Below are 26,482 nucleotides of genomic sequence, written 5' to 3'. Positions count from 1 at the left end.
TACTCGAGGGACCTGACCCGGGTGAGGGCTCATGGAAAACCTCTCTGGGCAGAGAGGTTGCCATGAGACCTGAAGGTGGTGGGGGTGGGCTGGGACCCCCGGCACCCCCCCCCCCTTCCACGTGGTCCTTAATTCTGTGAGGAAACCAGATTGGGTCTGGGAAACTGACTCCACCACAAGAGTGTGGGGTAGAGACTTGGATCAGTCAGAACACAGCATCCCCAATCATGGTGATCAGCTCGAGGGGAGGCGTGTGGCCTGAGCTGGTCTAATCGTACTCTTACAGAATTCTTGGCCCTAGATGTCCTCTCATGCCCTGGATGGTTTACAGTACGGGGAAGGCCTGGGTGGTTTGCTACAATGAAGGAAGTTTGCCCAAAGATAAAGTGACCCACAGAAGCACAGCTAGAACTCTGATCAAAGTCTGCCTGAGGCCTAACCTACTCAGCCAAGAGTCAGCCCGTCCTCTATGGTCTACACCAGCTTGAGCTGCCTTTTTCTGTTACCTACAATACAAAGCATCCTGACTGGCAGAAGTCAGCAAAGTGGGGAGAGAGAGAGGGAGAAGGAGAGGAAGAGGCTCTAGGCAGATGGGACAGGCGTGCAAAGGCCCTGGGGTGGGGACAAGTCCACATGATGGGTCACACAGACATTATCACCTGCCCATGACCTGAGTAGTACTGAAGAGCATATTGTGAGCTACACATGTGCTATTTAATAGAGAGGGAGACCTATGTCACAACAGGTTACAAGCATGCTCTAGATGCCACGTCCGGACAGGTTTGAGCCCTGTGGCCCCACAGCCTCACTTCATCTCTGCTGACCAGACCTTAGGATGCAGAGCACAGGAACTCACTGGGCAGGTCCCAGGTCAGCTGGGCTTCCCCACAGAGACATGGGGTCACCAAACGCTCCTGGTCTGGTCCAGTGCACCTGGGAAGAGCCCAGCCTGCCCCTGGCTCACAGAGTCCACTCTCCCAGCTTGGATGGGCCGTGCTCACCGCAAATGTCTACACTTACTGGTTTGGACTTGGCCACGACAGGGACTGGCTCAGGCACTGGAATGGAGCGGGGTCTGGGGACAGTCAGGTTGAACTCCTTGGGCTCTGTGACCTTGGCCTTGGTCTTGGAAACGGACTGATTGGCCAACACTTCCTCTAGCTGGTTGATCAGCTTCTGGACTTCCGGCTGCCATCTTGAAGGCAAAGGCAAGAGCAGCCAGTTAGGGCCACTTCCTAAGGCCAACCAGGGCACCGCCCTCAGGAGAAGCAGGCCCACTAGGGCACGGCCTTCGGGAGAAGGTCAACGAAGGCACGGCCCTGGGGAACCAAAGGACCCAAGACACCCTGGGTCCACCTTAGGGTGCGGGCTGATAATGGAAGCAATAGCCATTCCACTGAGGGCCAGTTATGCCCCGGGCACTGTACCAGTTGTGCCCTGAGTCACGCAGACAGGTGAGGAAACAAGGCCAGCAGCACTGTGGTCACAAGCCATGCTGCTGCGTGGGGAGTTGGGAGGACAGGGGCAGAGAGGCCCAGCGGCAGGAATCCAGGGGCCTGAGGAGCAGCAGCGGGAGGGACGCAGAACTCATCTGGGCCGGAGCGGAAGGCCCAGTGCAAGGAGGCCCAGAGAAGCTGGAGATGTCTGGAATGTTCCTGGAGCTGTGCTGCTGGTGACAGGTGGGGAAGGGGCTACAGGAGCAGGGTGGAGCCTTGGGGTGCCGGTGCCCTAGAGCAGGGGTCTGTGCCCTACACCGCAGGCAGGCCCAGTTCCCATCAGTAGCCTGGCCGGTGGGGTTCCCCTGAGGACAGACAGCGTGGTTTGTATAGCTCCTGGCCCAGCTCGAGGCCCACGGCCATCAGAGGAAGGAAGGGCACTTCTGAGGGGAGTGAGGTTTCCGGAGGGGCAGGGTGGGTCTGGGATGGGGCTGCATATGGCAGTGCTGAGGTGGGTGGCAGGCACCCTGGAGCCAGGCTGACCCCACAGGTGGCTCTCTGGGCCCCGAGGGCCCGGGCCCTGGTGGCAGTCCGGTGGATGGGCAGTGAATCCAGCCTGGCTTGGACTGAGGGCTTTCTTCCAGGGAAACGGCAGCTCCAGGGCCACCCCTCCACCTCAGGGCCATGGTTTTCTCTCCCACAGAAGGGCTCCTCCCCCCGGGCCTCTGGCTCTCCAGCACACTGCTGGTACCTAAAGTGGTCTGCTTGTGCCCAAACAGTCTGTCTGTCCCCAGGAAAACCAGGTGGCTCCCCCAGCCCTATAAGAAGGGAAACACCGCAGGGCCAGCTTCACCCTGACTCCAGTAGCCTCTCGTGGAGGCCAAGGGCAGGGCCAGGCCACAGTGCTGGTCCTTCTGCCCGTGGGTCCCGGCCTGCGCGGGTGAAGCCGGGATTTGGCCGAGCTTGTTATGGGGTGCAGGGACAAGAGGGTGGCTTCAGGGAGTGGAGTGCAGGGAGGCTCCGGCCTGTCCCACCTCATCAGGGGGCCGATCCAGTTCTCTCGCACATAGGCTGTCTCGTAGATGAGGCTCCACTCATCTGTGATCCATGAGCACAGGTTTAAGGGGTTGAAGAAGAACCCCAGGAACTGAGGGAGAAGTAGGAACCATTGAGGGGGGGCCTCGGGACCAGAACCCCTCCCCAACCTGGTGAAGCCCACAGTGTCCCTCACAGGAAAGCCAGTGCCCAGGGGGCAGGGGGGCAAGGAAACCATTGTCCACGCCAGGGCAGCAGGCCCCTCGGGAAAGACCCTCCCTCCCCGAGCCCTGCTCGCCTGCCCCCATGCTGGGCTGGGGTGCCTGTGCTGGGGCGCTGCCTCTGGCCACGCTGGCTTCTGCTCACGGCCTCTGGGTGTTCAGGGCAGCCCGCTCCGGTCCTGGGGCATGTCCCTGCCCAGCAGGTGGGGACCCTGTGCCTGAGCTCCCTGCCCAGGACCTGGAAGGCCCACACCCCACTTCTGGAGAGTTCTTGGTGGGGACAGATGGACAGCGGCCTGCATCCCCTATGGGCTCCGGAATTCCAGGAGTAGAGGTGCAGTCTGCCCCTGCTTGCCCAGGACAGTGCCAGTGGGTGGGCCCCAGGAGTGACCTGCCCACCCGGCCCCTGGAAGGGACTGAGGATGTTCTCCCTGGGACGGCCCGGACCCCGCCACAGCAGGAACTTGTAGCGGCCGCGGGCCCTGCAGGCTGTTTTCCAGTTCTGGTCCTCAAGTCTAACAGATCTGGTTCTAGAAGACAGTCCAGTTTAGCTTCTCATGGAGGCTGGCTGTCTTGGGGAGAGGGAGGTGTGCTTCTGCAGAGGGGCTGGCTGTGGCCCCAGGACGTGGCTGTCAGCACAGCTGAGGTGAAGCTCAGCGCCCCCCGCCCCAGCCCTCCTCCGAGGGGCAGCCACGCCCGGGGCCTGCTGGGGGACTGTTCTGCAGGAGGGCATCCACCCAGACGAAACCACACCCGGGCTTGCAGGGCCTTGTCTAGTCAAGGGGACCACTACAGACCATTCAAACCAGGCTCCCAGAAAACCAGGGAGGCCACACGCTGGAGCCCCCCAGGAGAGCTTTGTGTGGACACAGGAAACATGATGCCTCCATCTGGGTCCCTAAAAGCACACCCTTGAGCTGTGAGCCTTGGGAACAGGGAGTTTACTGGGGAGGGAGTGAGTCAGCAGGTAGGTTCCCGCTGTGGGCCATTGGGCTCCACCCCAGCACCGCCCGTGGATCTGGGCCCAACGCCTGCCAAGGGCTGGGAGGGCCTTACTCCCGGGGCTTCCGGGTCTGGAGTCGGTGTTTGCTGTGTGCTGTGCGTGGTGGGCATGATGCCCGGGCCCTTGCAGCTGCTGTGAATGGAGCGGCTGAGCAGCGGGGGCACCAGGCACAAGGACAGGACCCCGGCTGCTGTCACTGCCTCCCCAGGGTGGCCACTGCCCGCTGCCCAGCTGCCAGCCGCCCAGCCACGGCCTGTCTCCTGCCCTCCCCATCACATGGCTGTCTCTCAGCCTTTACCCCTTCCTGCCGGAAGGGGCAGTCGGTGCCCCGCTATCCGGCCTTGGGGGTCTCTGCTCCCCTTGCTCCTGGCCAGTGCTCCTTGCTGCTCCATCCCCCCGCCCACTCAGCCTCTCAGCTGGTGTGCTGCCCCCACCCAGGGAGGGCCTGCCCACACCCCTGGAGAGAGCTCTCCACAGTGAGGCCCCCATTCTCACCAGGTGTGGGGGCAGGGTCCTGGGGTGAGTTCTCCGGCCCTCTGGAGGATTCCAGCGTGTGAGCGGGGGTCATTGGAGCCAGCAGGATTGCTACTGCCCCCGGAGTGACAGACCAGCTGCAGCCACATCCAGCACTGTGTCCGGCAGAGACCATGGCCAAGGCTGCCTGAGAACCAGCCTGGGCACGCTGAGCTCACCACCACCTCATCACTGCTGACCACTGTGGGCTGTGGGGGGCTTCCCCAGGGAGGCCCCAGGGCTTCCATCCTGTCCCCAACAGCTTGCGCCCTGTCTTCAAGGCCCAGGCTGACCTCTCCTCTAGAGGCTGGAGGTGGGTAGACCCAATGGGACGGGGGGGGGGGGGGGGGGGGGGGGGGGGGGGAGAAGGCCCTGCAGAGGGTGCCGTCCCACCCCTGCAGCTCCCCAGCTCCTGTCGGAGTTTGTGGGGGCAGTTTCCATGAATCTCTTCCAGAAAATCTCCAGGGAGGTAACACCCAGCCACCTGCACTGGGGGCCCTAGGCTTGCCGTGTGTGGCCAGCTCTCTGTGTACCTGTCCTGGGTCTGCGTTGTGGGGCAGCCCCAGGAGGGTCCTGTGCCGCCCCCTCTGGGTTCTTCAGGCCAAGGTTGGTCTAGGGCCAGCTCCTGCACTGCGGGACCCAGTGCAAGATGACACATAGGCCCTCTTGTTCAACAGTCACCAAGAATCTGAGGCCTCTGAGAGCAGAGCGGGAACTGAGCATCGGCAGCTCAGCGGGGGGAGCCGGCCCTGGGCACCTCCAGACACCTCTCAGAAAATGCCTACAATTTGTTTTTTTCTTAGAAAGATGAAGACTGTGTTTAAGATAACTATGCAAATGTTTATCCCCGTGAATTGCTTGTTTACATGTAGACAGGAAATCCCATCATTAAACACAAATCACGGCCTTGGGCCAGCACATTCTCTCTTTCCCTTGTTAGGTGGCCAAGGTACCTGTGAGTCTCCAGTGCCACATCTCTGGGGGCTGTGGTCCTAGTGGGCGTCCCTTCCCCTGCTTCCCCCCCCCCCCAACTCCCACCGAACTGTCACCGCAGAGCCTGCTGTTTCTTCTGGGAGAGGCCCCAGGGCACTCCCGGGGCCTGTGATATCCCTGCTCTTCTCCAGGAATCGCTGTCCTGGTCTGGTGACGGCCCTCCAAGCCCAGTAAGAAGGAGCAAGCCCGGGGCGCCTGGGTGGCGCAGTCGGTTAAGCGTCCGACTTCAGCCAGGTCACAATCTCGCGGTCCGTGAGTTCGAGCCCCGCGTCAGGCTCTGGGCTGATGGCTCGGAGCCTGGAGCCTGCTTCTGATTCTGTGTCTCCCTCTCTCTCTGCCCCTCCCCCGTTCATGCTCTGTCTCTCTCTGTCCCAAAAATAGATAAAAAACGTTGGAAAAAAAAAAAAAGAAGGAGCAAGCCAGTGGTTAAAAGCCTGGTCCGAGAAAGGGCTCTGCTACTCACTTGCTGAGTGGTATTGGGTGAGTCACCCAACCTCTCTGTGCCTCAGTTCCCTCAGCTGTGGGATGGATGCCTCGTAGGACGACCTCCCTGGGTCATTGTGAGGATGGAACAAGAAATGCTCACGGACGAAGCCCGGCCCACAGCCCACAGCAAGTGCTCCACGGGGGCTGACCACTAAAGAACGGTGGGCCTCAGGCTCAGGCCACAGGAGGGGCCACGGCAGGGCAGGAGATGGGTCCGCAGCCTCCCCCGATGGATGCCAATCCTCAGGGTCCACTCGGACCCGCCCCCTTGCCTGCCCCTCAGCCCCCAGGCGGCACAGCCTCTCTTGGAGGGAGGAGTTTGGTCACAGAGAGAAGGGGAGGCTCCAGAGGCCCAGACTCACCACCCACCAGGCCCCTGACGGATGGGAGTCGAAGCCCCCAGGGACAAAACGAGGGCGTCTGCAGCAACGAGAGGGCACCTGTTTGTCATAAACACACACTAAACCCAGCAGGGTCTCTTCCATTACAACGAGCCAGAGAGTGAGAGGTCGGCGCTGGCTGGGACACCTTTGCCCTTGGGTTTAGGAAGAAACCGCAGAGCTCACCTTGCGCATCTTGTCCACGGGCTGGGACCTGACGACGTCACAGAAGAGCTGAAAGCCGAGTTCCTCCAGCTGGAACGTGGCCAGGTAGCAGATCACTGGGGAAACGGGGCCGGTGAGTGGGGCCGCCCCTGGGGTGTCCTCCCCTGCGCCCCCTCGCATTCCGTCTTGGGGAATCAGCCAGAGGCCTGACTGGTGCCCGGCAGGTGCCAGGGAGCGGAGCCGAAGGCCCACCACCAGCCGGGCAGGTGACCACGGGCAGGAGCTCCACCTGACGCCGTGTGAAAACGACAAAATGCTGCGAGAGTTCGGACGACGGCTCACATGGGTGAGCGTTTGGGGAGCGTCTGTCAAAACACTTCCACACACGCTCACTGACTTGGCATGTTGCCGGAAATTCTAAAAGTTCCCTGGGTAAAAGGAAAATCACTTTGGATTTCAGTTTGTTGATTTTGAGAGACGGAGTAGCCTTAAGCCAAGCAGGATGTGAACACCCGGGCCGGTGAGGGTCCCTGGGTGGGGGGCTGTTCATTACACTGGCTGCTGGGCAGGCCAGTGACGTGCTGCTGGCTGTGACACCTGAGCTGAGCGTCGGGGGCACAGGCAGAGCTCAGGGGCCAGCTCCCGACCTGGCATCGGGTCACTAAGTTCGGCTTCCCAGCACCCTGCTGTCCCCAAGCCTTCTCCTTCTGAACAGGGGCTCTGAGGCCTAGTGCAGGGTCTGGGGGCTGAACCAACACCCCCACCCGGAGGCACTGACCACTCTGCCCGCAATGTTCACCCCACGCCACGGAAGCAGGTGGCCCTCCGGGGCCTGCAGGAGACCAGGCAGAGACAATTCATATTTAATCCCCTGCTGGACAGTCCAGACTGCGGCCACAAGGCTGGCCCTGCCCTATGTCCTCGGGGCTGAGGGGGTCAGGAACTTGGCCAATGATAAAGGCTCGTCATTTCACTCAGGCTGGCCTTTTGGGGGCACTGTCTCTGAAGCAGGCTGTGCCTCCCTCAGGGACCCGAGGCTCTGGACCCCAGCCTGGCTTTTAGTGAGCCCGGAGTCTGTTTGCACGTCTGTAAGGCAGACCCGGTCCAGTCACTCAAGGCAGCCGTGAGGACCCAACGAGTGAGGGGCAGGGAGAGAGCCCGGAAAGCAGCATGCTGCAGAAGCAGGGGCTGGTGTCCAGCACGAGCCTGAGGAGCTCCTGTCTGCGGCCACCTCCCCAGGTCGTCACCACTGTTGTCTGTGGCTTGTGCAGGGGGCAAGGGCAGTGGGCCTGGCCCATAGGGACACCTACCCTCAAAGAGGCTGTAGTCGGCCCGTGGGCAGAGACAGCCGGCCCGCACGTAGAAGGCGTCCACCACCACGGCCAGCAGCTTCTGGTACTCGAGGCACCCAGACAGCACCTCCAGAATGAACGCCTGCTTCTGGGGGCTCAGGGTCTAGGAAAGAAACAGCCCGGGAGGGGGGAGGGGGCCGTGGGCCAGGGCCAGGCACCCGGTCCGTGCTGGGGAAGCGTTCTCTCAGTACACCCCTCCCCAAGCTGTTGGCAGAGTCCACGGCAGTCCGGTGCCCCGACCCTCTGACCCAGCGGGTCCACCCCAGGATGTGGTCCCTCGGGTGCTCCTGGGTAGTGACCACGGGCTGGGGGCAGAGACACAAATAAACAGGCATGAAAAATGTGTGATTTCACTTGTATGAGGCCCCAGGACCGAGAGAGGATGGTGGGAGCCGGGGGCCGGAGTGGGGGTGGGCAGTTAGCGTTTCACGGGAACGGTTTCTGTTGTGGAGGATGAGAAAGTTCTGGGAAGGAGGGTGGGGATGGCTGCACAACAGTGTGAACGTTCTTAATGCCACAGAGCCATGCACTTAACAGGGGCTAAGATGCTAAATGTTATGTCACGTGTGTTTTACCACAACGAGAGACAAAACGAGCAAGTTCCTATAAAGGTTTTCAAGTGAATTATTAAAAAAAATAATCCCCCCCCCAAAAAAAAAGAAAATGGTAAGGAAAACCTGCAAAGTCAGACAGGAATTACCAGTAACCGGAGGGACTGTGTTCTCTCCACGGGCTTCTGCTGGGGACACTGACTTTTCCCCACTTACCCCTTGGACAACTGTGTTGTTACACGTTACTTATTCAAAAAAGTGATTAAGCTTTTGAAAACAAGAAGACTGAAAAAGAACATCTAATGTTGCCAGCACGGCCATGAGAGGGGCTGGTGGGGACCGGTGCCGTTGGGTCTTTCCTGAAAGCAATTTGGAAATGTGTTTCAAGTACCTTGTGCTTCCCGTACCCTTTAATCCAGTAATTACTTCTGGGAATGTGAGGAAACCATCCAAAATACAGGAAATAGCCGCATACAAGAAGTTCAGGGCATTTAAGAAGCAACATTTTCTTAATGTTTTTTTTTTTTTTTTCCATATCGTCTGCCTTGCTTTTAATCAGCTTGGAATGTTGGCAGTTTCTGGCTGTGTCTGGCTGACCGCAGGAGTCAGTCCTGCAGAAACCGAGAAGTGCCCCGAGTGTCTTTGGGTGTCACCCCTGTGCGGTCCTCTACACCGAAAGACAAGAGGTTTTCCCTCACTGTTCAGCATACACTCCAAGCTTTTCAACTTCAGGGGGAAAAAATCATTGTATGTTTTCCTGTATTGTACATTTTGTATTTTTTATTTTAATTTTTTTTATTTTAGAGAGACAGCGAGCATGAGCAGAGAGAGGGGCAAAGGAGAGAGAGGGAGGGAGGGGGAGAGAAGGAGGGAGGGAGGGAGGGAGGGAGAGAGAGAGAGAGAGAGAGAATCCCAAGCAGGCTCCATGACGATGGTGTGTTGTAAATTTTAGACTATTTCATATACATCACATTAAAACTGCCATATCAAATTTAGTGTATAGATTTTGCAAATAGGATACTGTATGTAACCCCTAACTGTATCTGTAGCGTATACGTAATGTATTTATGCCCAATAAATGTTTTAATTCTTTCTGAAAAGGAAAAGAAAGAAGTTCAGGGTGAAGGAAAACGGTAAGGACCTAAGTGTCAGTGGTGGGGAGTCGCTAGGTCAGACACTCTCTCCCATCACAGGGAGCAAGGCAGCCATTGAACTCAGTCCTGCAAGATCTCCAGGAGGGACAAGACGGTTAATGCAGCATGAAACCAGAATGCAGACCTCGACCCAAACAGACGCAAAACACTGCAAAACATACTCACCAGTAGTGTCATTAAAACAAAAAATATTTTTTTTTGCCCATCTATTAGATAAATTTTGGCAACTCATTGTTTTATTTTCAATGTTTTATTATCAGTGAAGTTTTCATATGTTTACTGGACATTTGTATTTCTTTTTTTTAAAAAGAGAGAGAGAGAGACAGAGTGTGAGTGGGGAGGGGCAGAGAGAGTGGGGACAGAGGCTCTGACGTGGGCTCTGTGCTGACAGCAGAGTCTGATGGGCTCAAACTCACAAACCGAAAGATCAGGACCTGAGTGGAAGTCAGATGCTCAGCCCTCTGAGCCACCCAGGTGCCCCCCTCTTATTTTCATGCGAAGAAAACGACCTGAGGGGTCCTGGACAAGCCACAGGATCTCGGAGAGCCTCTGTCTCCACACCTGTGAGTGTGGATGTTGCCTTGGCAGACGGTGTCATTCCCACGTCCTTCCCGAGGTGCCCCTGAGCCACAGAGGCTGGAAGCCTGAAACGTGTTCTTCAGTGGGCTATGCCCCCGTGGCTCTGGTACAGTTTGGTTGTGTTAATGAGATGCCCTTACAGGAGAGACAGGAGGTCAAGGGAGATGACGTCCCCCCCCCCCCCCCCCCCCCCCCCCCCCGCCCCCCACAGAGGTGACCGCTGTGCAGCAGGGGCTGCCCTGGACTTGGGTTCTGAAACCGTCCCCGTGGCTTTGAGCACAGCCTGGCTTCACTAGATCCCTTGCTCCTTCCAGTGCCAGGACTGGGCTCCAGCAATATTCGGATGCCAATACTCCCCTACTGACGCCTCCTCTCCTCACGTGGGAGGGTCTCCAGCCTCCAGCCCAGTCTCTTCAAGGTCTGTGCTCACCCCGGGGGGCACCGCAACCAGCATCTAGGCTGAAAACGTGCCCTTCCAACCGTGGGTCCCCGGCCCGCCCTCCCTGGACTCCAGAAGTTTTGTCTGCTCCTGTATCCTCCCCCGACTCCGGTGTCTGGCCTCTGGGCTTTGCCCCAACTCCCTGGCCTCCCCATCTCAGCACAACCCCAGAAAGTCTTTGTTGCCTCCCTCTCCCTCGCCTCATGGGTGGGCCGGGGGAACCTCTGCACTCTGGCTTCTCCTCTCGACCTTCCTCTGTTTCCAGCCTGGCCACCAAGTAGTTCTTTTAAAATGGGGATCGGATCATGTCTGTCATTCTTCAGAGCCTGCCAGAAGAAGTCCTTACAATGGCCAGTGAGGCTCTGTGTGGACTGGTCTGGCTCCCTCGGGGTCCTTACCTAACCCTGTCTCCACTCCAGCCACACTGGCCTCCCTCTGCGTCTCCAGCTTGTAGGATATCCCCTCACGGCCTCCGTGCTAGCTGTTCCCTCTGTTTGCAACACTCTTCCCTGTACACTTGCTCCTTCACTCCCACCAGGTCTTTGCTCAGACGCTACCTGACCCAGGAGGCGTCCCTGACCACCCCCCCAGTCAGACGCTGCCTAGCGCTCTTGCCGAGCTGCACACGCAGGCAGCTGATTCCCTTCCCTGCTACAATGTTACGGTGGTGCTCCAGACAGGGAACAGAATGTCCTGCCTTCCTGGGCAGTTGTGGGGACCCAGGGACATCCCCCCAGTGCAGGCGAGGCACAGAGCAGCATCTCCTTCCAGGGTCAGCTCTGGTCTCACGGTCCTCTGACCCCTGGGCTGTGCGCACAGCGGGCACGTTCTGTCAGAGGAAGGCCGGGCGCCCGTGCGGGCAGGGCAGAAAGCAATGAGTCAGCAAGCCTGGAGCTGAGGCTGCATGAGTTTGCAGGACGCCTGCTGACAGGCTCTCGCACTTCTGAGGCTCAGACAACAGTGACTCCGCTGCTCATTAATTACGTCTGCGTTTGGGAAGTGTGAGTCTGTATTAATAAGGTCAGAGCCCAGAGCCTGCCACTCTAAGCCCTGATGCCATCTATCCCCGGGCACGGAGGTCAGGCAGGGCTGCATGGGGCCAAGGGGTCCCGGAGGACACAGAGCTAAGCAGTAAGTGACACCCTGGCCCGTGGGCCAGGCTGGGCCCAGGGCCAGGTCTTTGCCACCAGGGAAGGTCAACCCAGCTGGTCATAGTGGGGAGACTGAGGCCTGGGGCAGTGACCAAGTCCTTCTGGCCAGGCCAGCAGAGGGCTGCTGGGGCTGGGCTGGCCAGGCTTTCTCCAGGAGGAGGTAGGGAGAGAGTTGAATTGCACCGAGGGGGCCCCGGTACCAGCGCTGACCCCTAATTCCAAACCCACCTCAGCCACAGACCACAGAGGGCTGTGGCCGCCCAAGGGCCTCTGAGTGTGGATACCGTTTTGGGCCTTGGTCAAGTTCAGGACTCTGGAGTCCACAGCCCCTGGCCAGCCCCCAGGGAGGGCAGCAAGGCCCTGGATAACAGTTTCGCGGATAGTCTGGGAGGTGGCCGGGCCTGTGAGCCTGCTGACTTTCCACCATCACTGGCTGCCTCCGGCCGGAGCCCCCAGACCCAGTTTGCCAGAGTTCGGGCAGAGCTAGACTGGGGCCTGGGGCAGGAAAGGGGCCTGGTTGTGGATTTAATCAGAACACAGAATGTGTAAGTTGTGTCACAACACCTAGAGGCTCCTGCTAATCAGTGACGTGTTGGCTGAAGTGGGTATTATGCTAAGTGAAACAAGTCAGCCAGAGAAAGGCAGATAACCATGTTTTCACTCATATGTGGATCTTGAGAAACTTAACAGAAGACCATGGGGGAGGGGAAGGGGAAAAAGAAAAAAAAGTTACAGAGAGGGAGGGAGGCAAACCATAAGAGACTCCTAAATACTGAGAACAAACTTAGGGTTGATGGGGGGTGGGAGGGAGGGGAGGGTGAGTGATGGGCATTGAGGAGGGCACCTGTTGGGATGAGCACTGGGGGTTGTATGGAAACCAATTTGACAATAAATTATGTTAAAAAACAAAAAAAGAAGAGCAGACAAAGGAAACAGGCTGCCCGGTGTCTAATCCCTTCTCCCTTTTTTCCTGCTCAACAGAAAAATGCTATCTCATTGTGGATGGTGGTTTGCTCAGCTAAAACTTTTTCCAGGCCCCTGCTGATGGAGCCATGTAGCAGATGGCTTTAATCAATGAGATCTAATGGCAAATTGCCGGGTGCAGCCTCCAAGGAAGCTCTTAGAAAGTGAGGCAGATTCACCCGGCACGTGCCTTTATGCTGTTTGCCTTTCTCCTTTTCTCTCCTGGGATATGGATGCAATGCTGGAGGCAGGGCAGCCATTTTGTGACTACAAAACAAAGGTACATTGCAAGCATGGCCGAGCAGAGAGGAGGGAAAATACATTCCTAATGGCACCACGGAGCCCCTGAGCCCACCCTGGACTGCCTGTACGTACGCAGACTGCTTCTTATGTGAGTGAAGATACCTCCAATTTCTTTAAGCCATTGCTTTTCTGGATTTTCTCACAGCCAAACACTGTTTCCTAACAGATACAGGTCTGAGAAGATCAGATCGTTCAGAGATAGAAATACATATCGCTTCAAAACTCAGGAGGTAAAATAAATGTTGATTATGTGCACCGACTGCCTTTCCCCACCTATTTCATTGGCAGAGATGAAAACCCTTGCTAGCACAATATGTAAGCAAAAGGCTTTGGGGGAACAAACACACCCTGCCCACCAACGAGAGTGCGAGCATGTAGACCCCTCAACTGGCAAGATCTACGGAAACCATGGGGGCCAGCTCCCCCACCGTGGAGAAGCTGCATTTTCTGGGACTTGGCCCGAGGTGTGCCTTCCCAGGTGCAGAGGGACAAGCGGACGGGTCCGTCTCACTGTGGTTCTGATACTGAAAGACTGGAAACGGCCTACAAGCCCATCGACAGGCGATGGTCATGATGGTTATGTCACAGCCAGGCAACAGGATGCTCTCAGCTCTAAGGACAGAACGTGGAAGAGTCCTCATGGTACTTTAAGTGTTACGCACACTTGTGTACATTTATGTTATAATGTACTACCATTTTGTAGAAATTAAAAAAAATTTATGTAAAAATGATACTGTTTTCATATATAAAACATATAATTTAGATGTAATTTTTGCTACAGCTAATATCTATGCAAGAGAGGCCTGGCCATCTCTGGAAGGGACCACAGGACACTGCTCTCTGCTTGTCTCCTGGGAGGGCCAGTATGGGAGGTAGACCCCACTGGATACCACCTTGAGCCTTTTGGGTTTTGGATCTTTGATGTCAATAAACCAGGCACTTAAACATATTAAAATAAAAAACGTTTCCTGAGCCCAGGAAGCTACTGACTAGGACAGCAAGTTCAAGGCGTTCTGGCCCTTGGCCATACTGCCACCTTCCAGGCGAGGACATGGGTGGTGATCCAGGGCCCCAGCCCCCCAGTTCCTGCTTTCTCCCTGTTCCTCTGGCAGGGGGTGGGGCGGGCTGGGTGCTCAGCTGGGCCTCTCCTCACCCCCGCTTCACCCTTGTGCTGACTGCCCAGCTGCCCAGCACCACTCCTGCCAGCCCAGTGCTGACCTTTCCATTCCCCTGCCCGCCCTTGCCCATGGTTTGGCCCGGGGCCCAAGGTTCTGGGCACTCAGATCCCACTTGGCCTCCCCGCCCACACAGCGCCTGTCACAGGTCAGGACTCTGCTGTCCTGACTCATTCAAGTCCCTCTGCCTGAGGTGGGGGGGGGGGGGGTTGCGGAATCCCTGTTCTCCCAGACCTCCCACCCCTCTGGTTCTATCTCAATCTCAAAGCCAGAGTCTTCTCTGAGGTCTGCTCAGACCTCATGGACTTTGTGGATGCCCCAAGCTGCCTGCTGTGCCCAGTACGCCCCCGCCCTGGTCCTGCAGGCCCAAGCTGACTCTCTGGGAGTCCCTATGCCCCACCTGTTCAGCCTGGTGCCCAGCTGTCATGCTGGCTGGCCACGTGGGTCTCTGGGAGTGCAGGTGGGGGAAGGGGTGGCCAAAGGCAACACCCAGGGAGGGACGTCCAGCAGCATCCCTCTCCCCTACAGGAAACTCTCCAGTCTGCCGTCGTCGTGCTCTAATGAAATGACACTTGTTCCAAAGTGACATTAACTACAGGGGGCAGAGCTTGGAGCACGGGGGAGGCGAGGATTCCTGTCCCGCCCGAGGGCCTGGCCAGGGAGCACAGGAGAACCCAGGCTTTCAGGCCAGCCCAGATGCTTGCTGGTTCCATCACCCTCACCCCCACTGATCCCTCCCTCCTCTCTCCAGCCCCAGCCAGGCCCTCAGTGCCACTGTCAGGCCGTTCTGGAGACTGGCATCTGCGGAGGCTTGATGCCCACGTCTCAGCACCTACACACCCAGTGGTGATGATGGATCCCTTTCTGATCTACAGATAATCTGCAGAGAGAAAGTCAGCACACTGCCCCCCATCCACAAGTCCTTGTACCTTCCCCACCCTTCGGCCAGGCTTCATCTGAACACCTCAGGCGCCCTCCTCTGCACCTAGTCCCCAGAGTCCAGCATTTCGGCAGCAACCCTGAGTGTGCCAGCCTGGCCCCTCCATCCTTGGCCTCTCCCAGGAGGTTCCCTGTCTATACAAATGTCCTGGGGCTACCCTAACAAATTACCACAAACTTGGCCACTGAAAACAACAGGGATGTAGGCTTTCAGAGTTCTGGAGGACAGAATTCTGAAATTGAGGTGTCGCAAGGTCAGGTCACAGGGAGGGTCCACACCGTGCTTCTCCCCAGCCGCAGGTGGTTGCGGGATCCTGGTGTCCACACCTCATGGATATATCTGTGGTCACGTGGCTTTCTTCCCTGGTCTCTGTGTTGAGATTTCCCTCTCCTTATAAGGATGCTAGTCACTGGATTTCGGGCTCACCCTAAGTCAAGGATGTCTTATCTCGAGATTCCTAATCGTATCTGCAGAGGTGGCATTTCTAAATAAGGTCACATTCACAGGTAACCAGCAGCCAGCACTTGAAGGTATCTTTTTCCAGCCAGGACCCCTGCCCGATGGGCTCGTGTGCTGCGTTGTTTTCTGCCAGGCGGCAGCCTTGAGCCTTGAGTCTAACAAAAGCAGTGGGTTCCTTCAATTTTCTGGACACAAGAGTGTGTTGTCCCCACTGGGTCAGACTTGAGGCGGGCATTGGAGAGGATCTGGGAAGACCAGCGTGTCAGAAAACGCAGTTGCCGGCCTCTCCATCTGATGCGAGCATCCGTGCACACCCCGGCGACGCTGGCCAGATCCCTGGGACTCGGTGCGGTGGGTCTGGGGGCAGAGGCGTGCTGGCCTCCCTCCCCACGGAAACGCACACATAGGGGCATGATGCCATGGCTCACTAAGCGACAACTACCGGCAATAATGTGTTGTCACAGACCCAACTTTCTGTAATGGTTATTACTGAGAAATAAAGATGCTAACCTTGCTGTTTTTGCTGGGCAGTGGGGGAAAGCTTTGGAGGGCGGATGCAGGGGAGCTGAGGGCAGAGCAGAGACACCAAGGGGTCTCCTTGCAAGTGGAAGATGAGAGAAGCTCGGGCGAGGTCTTTCTTTTAGGATGACACCAACAACAGCAGTCATGGCTGATGCGAACGACCCGAGGAGGGTGGGACAGGGGGAGCTGCCCCGCCAGGCCCCGGAGCAGCCACTGGGGAGGTCCAGGCCCAAGCGGGGTGGGGGGGAGGGGGGGCTGAGCTGTGCAGGGCATTTCCGCTTGGGGAAGATAATTGTGGTAGGGCCTGGCCTTGGCTGTCTTCATCATTTCCCCAAATGCTAGGGTCTCAGGGACGAGCTTGAGAGAGGGGTACAGGCTGCTGCCCGGCCCCTGCTGCCAGAGACATCGGTTTCTGAATGAAGCTGGGGAGAAGGGGTTGGGTCAGCGGTCCCAAGCTTTCTCTCGTGGGAGAGTCTCTGGTTTCTGGACCCCTCCAGCCTTTGTGTGCACAGCCCAGGGCCCCAGCCCCTTCTGCAAGGCAGCGACCACTTCAGGTTTTCAGGCCGCTGGACCACAAGGCAGCTGACGAAGGAAGAGTGTTCCCTACCACACCGCAAGGGAAAGGGAGTCCCTCTGTGGCCGGGGGCCCAGCAGAGCCCACGCCTGAGCAAGTCATGGGGGCTAGCCCACATCCCCGGGGGTGGGCGCAGTGAATAGCTCACACACGCCTGTTAAGGAAAAGCAATTCCACCTGGCAATTAAGGACAAGCATCCTGTAATTAATGCATTTGCTACAACAGCCCCAGGGGGGCTGGGCCCCTGCAATGCATGCTCCCGCTCCCTGGGCACCTACCCACCCCTGGTGGACAGATTGACAGATGCACAGAGAGGCTTCTGAGGGCGGCCAAGCTGACAGGTGGTGCTCCAGCGGCCCTGAGCCGTCCCAGGACGTCAGCCAAGCGGACTCTCTGTATGTGCTTGAAATGGGGTGGGCTGTAGTTGGGGGAGAAAAGAACAAGGACCATCCAGGGGCACGGGGACAAGAGGTGAGTAGCAGGGGGGCGGCGGGTGGGGGGGGAAGGTCCCTTATTTCTGCCAGCTGTGGGCCACGAGAAGAAGGAGGTGGGGGCTCCTGTGGACCTCGCTGCCTTGGCCAGCCCCTGCCTCTCTGTCGGAAGCCGGTCAGCTCGCTGGCTGCTCGTGCGTAGCTGCCCTGGGAGGAGGCCACCCTCCAGAGTGGAGGTCAACCCAAGCTCACTCTTCTCTATGTTCAGTTTTGGATGGTACCGTGCAGGCACGTCCTGAGGCACGGTGCCAATATTCCCTTTTACAAGAGTGGTCTGATGCACATTCCAGATGCCAGGGATGCCTCTCGAGGCACAGAGAGGGTCCCTGAAGGCCCCTAGAAACACTGCAGCCACTATTGTGACCTAGAGTGAAGCTGAGGACATCCAGCCTTCGAATGGCATGGGGCCGTGCCCAGGGCCTCTCCCCAGGGAGGACGGAAAGCAGCTGTCTTCCTAGAAAGTAACTAGCTACATGACAGGTGTCACCAGCATGCCTCCCAGCGAGCCCCGAGCCGCCACTGATCCTACCTGCAGGGTGGTGGACGCGGCCTCCAGGAACTGCTCAGCACTGCCCTTCTTAGCCTTAAATTTGTCCAGTTGCCCAATCACAGTTTCAATGCATTTTCCGTAGTAGGCCATCTTCCCAGGGCAGGACTCTAGAAGCAAACCATTACAGGTCACACCCTCCATGACCTCTGGGCTGTCAGCTCGGCAGGTGGCAAAGGCAGCCACAGAGGCTTTATCATTAGACGGGACGTCCCCTGGGAGCCTGGGACCTCTCACAGTGAGGCATGTTAGAGGGAGACAGGGACCCCAGCTGGGGAAACCCGGGCCCACTTCCTGGACCGTGTCCTTGCAGGACTCTGCCGTCCATGGGCCCAGGCTGGCCCTGAGGAGTCCACCCCAGGCCCCCACCCACCCACAGATCCTGGAGGCTCCCAGGCCTCCCCATGTGGCCCCAAGCCCCACAACTGTGCATGGCTGGGGAGGACGCCTGGGAGGGGTAGGCCTCTGAGCATATCTCAGCCTAGCTGGGGTTCAGTGACTGTTTATACAGAAGGTCTTGCCCAGAGGGGTAGGTGACCTAATCCCATATGGCTGGGGCAAGAAGAATCTTCAGGTCACCAGGTTCAACACTCCCATTTTATTTATTTATTTAAAATAAAAAAAAAATGTTTATTTATTTTGAGAGAGAGAGAGAGAGAGTGTGTGTGTAAGCAAGGGAGGGTGAGAGAGAGAGAGAGAGAGAGAGAGAGAGAGAGAGAGAGAGAATCCCAAGCAGGCTCTGCACTGTCAGCACAGAGCTCGACATGGGGCTTGAACTCATGAACCGTGAGACCACGACCCAAGCTGAAACCGAGAGTTGGATGCTCAACTGACTGAGCCACTCAGGTGTCCCTCAATGCCCCCATTTTTTTTTTTTAACGTTTATTTATTTTTGAGACAGAGAGAGACAGAGCATGAACGGGGGAGGGTCAGAGAGAGGGAGACACAGAATCTGAAACAGGCTCCAGGCTCTGAGCTGTCAGCACAGAGCCCGACGCGGGGCTTGAACTCATGGACCGCGAGATCATGACCCGAGCTGAAGTCGGCCGCTTAACCGACTGAGCCACCCAGGCGCCCCTCAATGCCCCCATTTTAAAGGTGGTGGACCCAACACCCAGAAAGAATGCACAGTTGGTAAGTGGCCAGATCTTGTATGGGCACTGAACTTTCCAGAAACATACTAGCTCCAGGAGACCAGCTTGCCCAGAGCCTCTCTCTGGGAGACCTTGGAAGAGCTGCTTGGGTTGGGGCTGGGACCCTGGGAACTGGTTCTAATAGGTAAGCCCCAAATTGCTTAGAGGGGGGTGGCCAGGCCCATCAGAGGCTCCCTCTCCATGCCCCCGTCTTGTTCCATGCTACTCGAGGGGTGTCTCTGGGCCACCCCACTGCTGGTCTTCTTGGGCACCAGCTGTTGGCAAAGCCAGGCTGCTAGCATCCTGGGGACAATGCGAGCACCTCCCCTGAACCCCCAACGAGTTGGAATGGATCCAGATAGCAGTCCCCAGACCTATACCCCCCAGAATGGAGACTGAGTGAAAAAAAGAAAAGCTGTATACACTGTCACTGGGGTCCCCAGCAAGATGGGCTGTCCCAGCCAGTCCAGCCCATTGGTTGAGTCCCCCCACTGCTTTCAAGAGTGTGAGGGCTAAATGCCACCAGATGCTTCAGAGAGCCTCTGACACACAACTGTGAAGCAGAGGCAAGAGGAGAAGCAGAAGCAGACAGCGGTTAAAACCCAGAAAACGTGCCTCTGTCACCTCCGAGAGATAAGAGAGATGTGGTATCCAAGGAACAAGAACAGTGGAGGAAGACAGAGTCTTGGAAATTAAAATATGGCAGCAGAACTAAAAATACAAATAGAAGAGGTGGAAGGTATAGTTGAGAAAATCTCCCAAGAGAGAATAAAAAGATGAAAACACAAAGTGGGAGAAAAATACCCAGAAAACCAGGGAACCACTCCAAAAGGCCCAAATGCCGACGAGCAAAGAGAAGAGAGGAGTCACGGGAGAGAACGTCCCAGGGCTGAAGGATGGGTGGGTCTCCCTGTGGACGGGGCTCTTGAGCGCCTTGAATGCTTTTGTCACCGAGGGAGACAGCAGGTGGCATAGGAGGGGACAGGGGTGCGGACCAGCCTCCTCCCCCAGCAGGGAATCCATCTCCAACCTGGAGAAGGACAGCGCGAGCAGAAAAACTAGGCCCTGCACCCTGCCCTGCGGAGGGAGCCCAGAAAGGGGCAGACAAGGGACTGGGAAGCAGGGGCATTTCCAGGAAGGTGACAGCAGGAGGCAGGCCAGGGGCACCAGAACAGGGGAGCCCTCACCTGGCGCAGCATCCCGAGCGGGTTTGAGCCGAGCGCTCTGGGAAAGAGGCTTTGACTCCTGCCCTGCTCTGCTGGCTGCACACCTGGGCCCCTGCACCGCCCGGCCCTGAGGCCTGACTCGGGTCGCTCAGGCGCCCAGCCCTAGCGGTGCAGGGACAGAAGCGGCACGAGCCTCTCTCGTATGCGACCAGAAGACAGACCTCTTGGAACAGGGAAACGCACTGAAACCGACTCAAAGCCCTGATGCCGGTGCCGGCCCTGAAGACCAAGCCTCAGGAGAGTCCGGGTTCGGAGACCAGTCAGTGGTTCCATGAAACGAGAGCACACTGCAGGGGGCAATGGCTGAGACCCACAGAGGACCACAGCGGGGGCTGAGTCCCTATTTCTACATCGGTTCTTGCCCCAAAGTGGGCATGACCATCAGTACTGAGTGAGCTAGCTGCTGGTAGGACCTGGCTGCGGTCACTGCCCCAGGGGCCACCTAGAGTCAGGTGGGCTCAGGCCCAGGAGAAAGGAACTGGCCACCTGCATGCAGGCACTGAAAGCAGTGTGCTCATCCATCTGTCCCTATCTTCACCAGGACTACCTACACCGAGCCCAAACTTTGGCCTTTGCAGGTGCAGGGGTCGGAAGGACGGGTGGTGACATGGGGCCAGCGCGTGCCAGGTGACCCCCTTTTGACGTGCGGCCAGGTGGCGGCATCGCTGACTGTGAACACACACTGAGCTACTCGTTTCTTCCAGGTCCGCCCCTCAGCAGTGGGAGAGGCCACCTGGAGAGCAGGCCACACAGCACCTTTGGGAACAGAAGCAGTCCCCATCTGTGGCTCGAGGGCAGGGGGCTGGCCGGCTTGGCCCCTCCTCTCTCATCTGCCAGGGGCAGGCTGGCTGGACCGTGGGAGCAGGTCCTGACCCTCGGACACAGGCAAGACGAGGTGAGGGCCGCAGCGAGGAGGTCGGCGCCCGAGACAGAGGTGCAGGAGGGGTACAGACGAGGCCTTGCGAGGCTGTGGATGCCGTGCAGTCCTCCTGGCTCGAGTCCCAGGTCTGCTGGGCAGCTGAGGACAAGTGACTTAACTTATCCGAAGGCAGGAAGTCATGACCCCTACAGTCAGGGCCCTGACCTGGCCGCCTCCTCTGGGTGGGTTGCCCTGCTCTGATGTCCCACCCCTGGCGATGGCATTGCTGACCACACAGAGGGACACGAGGTGTCTCTGGGCCAAAAGGTAGCATCGAGGGGTGTGCAATCAGTTCTTTTTTCTTGCTGTGGGAGTCTCTACTGCTAGGACTCCTCCCTGGGGCCTGGCTTACAGACTGAGTGAATGTCCCTGGAGGAAATATTGGCTCTGGGAGAAGTTCTGGAAAAGATCTATTTCCATAGTTTGCAATCTTTTCCCTAGCGAGATCTGACTTTTCTCAGCCTCATGCAGCTAGTGGACAAAGGGACATTTTAAAGGCTGCAGAAAGTGGGGGCCACCCCCCCAACACTAACCACCCCTCATCTGGCCACAGAAAGTGGGGGCCACCCCCCCAACACTAACCACCCCTCATCTGGCATTAGAGGCCTCGCTGCATGGGATGGAGCTTGGAAGTCTTGAGGCCACAGGCTGCCCGTGGCCCCTCTGGATGAGCCCCTGTACTTGGTTATTTGTGTTCATTCAAACCCTTTGCCCCGGGTCCCACGTCCGAGAGGCTGTGGGACATTTGCAGGTGAGGATCACCCAGCCCGCCTGCACCAAGTGGCCACAGACCCACTCACCAGGTCTCCCAGGCCTGGCCCTCCGCCTTACCCCCCGGCACAGCCACTGTCCTCCCGGGCAGGTGTTCCAGTGTGGGGGAAAGGCGGGAGGACCCTTTTGGCCTGAGCCTCTGGCAGGTGGGATAGATGGCAGTGCCACTCTCTGAGGTGAGGGAGGTTTGGGGGAGAGTGGCCTCAGGTCAGGGGAGTGTCCTTCCACTAACAGCCATCATGAACAGATCCTCCCAACTCTTGGGGTACCCAGCACTTCCTACCCCTTCGCAGCCTGGGCTCACAGTTCCTGGGGTCCTTCTCCTGCTTCCCGTCCTGTACCCCAGCTCTGTCTTCCCAGGATTCTCACTGGCTCTCAAGCCCCTTCACGTGGATCTCCTGAACCTTGAACACGCCTCTCCTCTCTCCGGTGAGCTCCTACGCATCCCTTAACACCTGATGCAAATATCAGCACGTGTGGAGCCTGCTTCCTCCTCCCTTAGCTCTTCCCTTCTCCGTGCCTCCTCTGAACTCATCCAAACCTATGTGACGCACTGCACCGTGAGCACCTGACGCAGGACCCTCCTGTGCCACTTCTGCGTCCACAAGTTGGTCTCCAGCAGCTTAACCAGAGCTGGTCTCCAGCAAGTGCCGCAGAGGTGTCTGCGGAGTCAATGACAGGATGCAAACTGCAGAACAGTCAAGCTGAAAGTGTCAGCACAGAGCCCAACACAGGGCTCGAACCCACGAACCGTGAGATCACAGCCTGAGCTCAACCGACTGAGCCCCCCAGGTGCCCCTGTATTAGTGATCTTTTTTAATTCAAGCCTTTGCTTCCACAGATCCTATAGTTCAACAAGTTCGGTTTCATTGTTTCGTTTAATTGGAGAATAATGGATGCCCACGAGATATTTACTAAGCAAGTAAAGGTGGGACAGAACAAACCCCACGCTGAGTTGGGGGGTTGAGGTGGGGGGGTCAGGCTCCCCATCCCAAGGGAGCGCTTCCTGCCTGTGGGAGCCTGAGCCTCAGGCTGGTTCTGCAACCCTCCAAACACCCACTCTGCCAGATTCCCGGTAACATCTCAGGATGAGCCATAACTGGGGGAAAGAGACACCATGTCAACATAGTAAAGCAAAATAGCATTTACACATTCTGGAGCTCACAAGGAAATGAGCACAACTAGTAAAAAGTCTGTTTTTACAGAAACAACGTTGAGGATGCAGTCTTTTCGCCCCTCCCCCAACAGGCACTTGGGGGCACTGCCCCGGGATGGGGTTTGGCCCTTGGCCCTACCTTTCTGCATCTGCTCTGAACACAGCTCTGCCTGGAGGAACCAGATACCGGCAGGAAAAGGGTTCCCTCCGGCACCTGCTGTGGGTGGTGAGTGTGGGCGGTCTGCACGTGTTTAGTGGGAGATGTTCCTCAGGCAGGATGACTTCCCTGCCCTCCCTCCTGTCCCGGAGCTGGAACATTCTGAAGAAAGGACGCTCCAAGAGGCCCTTTGGTGATGGCTCAAAGTCCAAGAAGAGCCAGAGAGGCAGCCAAGCCCTGTCCCCAATGCAGAGTGTGCCTGGACAGAACTGGAGGCAACAAATGGCTGAGCCAGGTGGAGGATGCAGAGGGGAGTCTGTGAGGGGCTGTGCGGAGGAGGGGGGTCCCTGGGGAGCCCAGCTGGCTGGAACCATTAGTCCCTGGCAGTCTGGCTCACTACCAGGCCTGAGGGCCCTGGGGCAGAGGAGACACAGAGCAGCTGCACCAGGAGGGTGGAAATCAGGAAAAGAGACACTTGAGTCCTGCATTCTTACTGAAATTAGCCTGTGAGCTTAGTGGACACAATGACGTTTTTGGGTAGGAGACAGGCGGTAAAGTCTTCTGATTCTGATACATGCTCTTGGCACCTCAGCTTTGTTCTAATGGGGTAAAACCAGATACATGGGAAGTGGTATTTAATTCCCAAGATTTAACTCCACGAATCAAGACCTGACTGTCTCAAATTTAAGGAAACTTTAAAGGTGGGCTGGACCAAAGCTTCTCTTTTCTTAGCAAATCCTTTATAGACAGAAGTGAGATGACAGGAGATTTAAATTCATCAGACACAAACCAGTTCAACACCCTCAACCACTAGAGAGGCTTCATTTACACAGATACAAAATGTGTGTTAATTAACATAAATTCTTTTCTTGGCTTTTAATTCCGAGTAAAAATCTCCCAAGGATTTTTGCCAAGTCATGCTCTGACGGATTGTGCTTAAAGTATAGACCCACACAGCAGGTTTTGCTGGTTGCTTTTTAATCTCCACTCTCCCTTTCCTCCTGAATAATAAAACACTGAGTTTTACTTGGGTTTATTGCTGCCTAACTGAAAGATGACATTCCCTGGCCTCCCCAGCAGCGAGATATGCCCTGAAGTACAAGAATGTGAGACTTCTGCAAAGTCTCTCTGAAAGGGAGAGGCTTATACTCTTCTTCTCTTTTCCTTCCTGCTGGCTGGACTCAGGAAGTGATGGCAGGAACTTAGGCAGCCATCCTGGACTGTGAGGAAACATGTTAAAGGTGGCAGAAGAGAAAGCTAGAAGAGTCCACGTCCCTGATGACATTTTTGTGGCTGTTATACCTTCCAGGACTGGCTCCCCATTGACCTCCTTTATGGAAACATAAATAACCTTGCTTGGGCCTCTCTGGTCTTTGGATTTTTCATTACATATAGCTGAACCTAATCTTAATTGATACAGCCACTTCTCCGAGGTCAGCCTTCCTCCTGCACACAGTTTCAAACTGGGGAGGATAGGAAGAAAGCCTCTGCACGAGCAACGACAGCCCTAGCCTTGGAGTCAATGAAGGACAGAACCGTGGAGAATAGTCCACTGTCTACAGTGAGTTCTTATGCTAGAAGCACTGGCTGGGGAGGAGCAGGTCTTATGTGTGAAGATTGAGAGTCCATTTGGACACATTGAGTTTGTGGGGATTTGTTAGACATCCATTGGCAAAGAATGGGTAAAGGGGTCTGCAGTCCCAGGGTGATGTTCAGGCTGGACATGTAAGTTTTGGAAACGTCAGGAGAAAATGGGTGTTTACCAGACCATGTGACTGCAGGAAATCACCCAAGGAAGGAGTAGATAGAAGAGTTTCCAAGGTCCGGGGCACCAGGGTGGCTTAGCCGGTTAAGCGTCCAACTTTGGCTCAAGTCATGATCTCATGGCTTGTGAGTTTAAACCCCGCCTTGGGCTCTGTGCCTACAGCTTAGAGCCTGGAGCCTGCTTCTGATTCTGTGTCTTTCCTCTCTCTTTGCCTCCCTCCCTCTCTCTCTCTCTCTCTCTCTCTAACATAAATAAACATTAAAAAAAATAAGAAGAAGAATTTCCAAGGACTGAGTCCCGGGGCTTTAGTGTCAGGAGGTTGGGAAGCAGAGGAGGCCCCTGCCCAGAAGACTGAGAAGGAGCAACCACTGGAGTGTGATCTGCTCCAGCCAACTGAGGACGCCGTGTCCGGGAGGAGAGCACTCAGCTGAGCTGCCTGCTGCTAACGGTTCAAGGAGGAGACGGGGCTGAGCTCCAATCATTGGATTTAACAACATCAGGGTCAAGGATGACTTTGATGAAGAACTTGGGAGAGGGAGTTGGGTGAAAGCCCGATCAGAGCGGGCTCAGGAGAGAAAAGGCGAAAAGAATCGGAGATAGGAGGCAATGGGGACGGGGTGGGGTCTGTGTGCTGGCAACCTAAGGGAGCAGAGTGGGTGGCAGCTAGAGGGGAGTGGGCAAGATTAGCCAGGCACTCAGAAGAGAACATGGCCCACCACCAGCACACACGGAAGCCTCAGAAGCTGCCTCTGGGGAGACTCGCACGGACTTCCGCGGACCACTCTAGTCCAGAACCACCCGAGCCCTGAGACCCGGGGCCAACGAGTCTCAGAGAACGAATTCTCTACCAAGGGAGAAGTTACTTCTACCCCCCGCACCCCCAATCTGCACATCTCAGAACACTCAGAGAAGCGGTGGTGGGTGGGGACAGGGAAAGCTCCAAGCTGTTGCGGGAGCGCCAACTGTGATCTGGATCCTCTTCCTACAGATAAGAACACAGCAGCCTCTTTGTGCCTCAGTTTCTTCAGCTGTCAGTGGGAATTTAAAGTGTCTTGTACTCAACACATGTTTTTAGCTCTCTGCTTGCCACATAAACAGGTTCTCAGATTTTGGTGATTATCTTAATGGACCCAAATTAGGGCACCATTGGGGGCAATAGTGAATATGGGTGAATATCTTTTTAAAAAGCACCGTTTATTGTGGCGATAAAAAAAAAAAAAAAAAGCACCGTTCACTTTAATCAAGGAGCTGGGAAGAAGACCAAAATTAGCGAAAGTAAGAAGATGGGAAGCAGGAGATGAGGACTGACCGTGGGAAGTTGTTGGAGAGAGGTGCTGATGCTGAGGAAACGCGCCTCGCCCTCCTCCCTGTCGGGTTCCACCTGCTCCCTTCCCCCTCCTACCTGTGTGCTGGCTTCACAGGAGCTCCTGCCGCCAAACCTTCCGTCCCACCTCCACCCGCCGCCACAGCAGATGCCAGGGCCAGCGGGTGCGGCGGGTCTCGCGAATCGCAGCGGGTCCCCCAGTTCACTTCTTCTGTTCAGCCGGGACCTCTGCCACCACCGGGACAGGGGGAGCTCGCGCCGGGGTGCAGTTTGGGCGTCGTCACCTAGCAACCGGAGCCACGCACCGGCGCCGCCGGCGGGAAGACTACAAGCTCCAGAATGCACAGCGCCCGCTGTGCGGCCAAGGACGCCGCGCCTAGGGCCCCGCCTCCCCCCAATGCCCGTCGGGACTTGTAGTTTTTCGCCCTCACCGGGAGCGCCGGGTCGCCCTCCGGCGGGGAGCGCGCCTCGGGTGGGGCGCGGCGCGGCGCCGCGGGATTGGGCGGCCTCGGCTGCTGGCGGCGGGCAGGGGGCTCGCGGCGCGTCGGCGCATGTGCGGCGCGCGGCGCGGTGGCCGGCGAGGCGCGGGGTGTCAGTG

General features: G+C 57.0%; 1 protein-coding gene across 1 annotated transcript in view; it reads right to left on the bottom strand.

Annotated features, from left to right (window-relative positions):
• The window catches only part of CFAP99 (cilia and flagella associated protein 99), a 41,125-nt gene extending 14,781 nt beyond the window's left edge, over window positions 1–26,344 (bottom strand). Inside the window, exons 1-6 of the mRNA XM_049630185.1 lie at window positions 25,963–26,344; window positions 17,416–17,543; window positions 7,543–7,687; window positions 6,254–6,348; window positions 2,471–2,583; window positions 1,021–1,195 (exon numbers count right to left, since the gene is read on the bottom strand). Of these exons, the coding sequence (XP_049486142.1) occupies window positions 1,021–1,195; window positions 2,471–2,583; window positions 6,254–6,348; window positions 7,543–7,687; window positions 17,416–17,526 (639 nt within the window). The 5' untranslated portion in view covers window positions 17,527–17,543; window positions 25,963–26,344. The remainder of the gene's footprint in view (window positions 1–1,020; window positions 1,196–2,470; window positions 2,584–6,253; window positions 6,349–7,542; window positions 7,688–17,415; window positions 17,544–25,962) is intronic.
• Between the last annotated feature and the right edge of the window lie 138 nt (window positions 26,345–26,482).

Source organism: Panthera uncia, chromosome B1 (genome assembly GCF_023721935.1).
Source record: "Panthera uncia isolate 11264 chromosome B1, Puncia_PCG_1.0, whole genome shotgun sequence".
NCBI lineage: Eukaryota > Metazoa > Chordata > Mammalia > Carnivora > Felidae > Panthera > Panthera uncia.
Note: the sequence above shows the minus strand (reverse complement) of the source record. Positions and strands in the feature narration are given on the sequence as shown.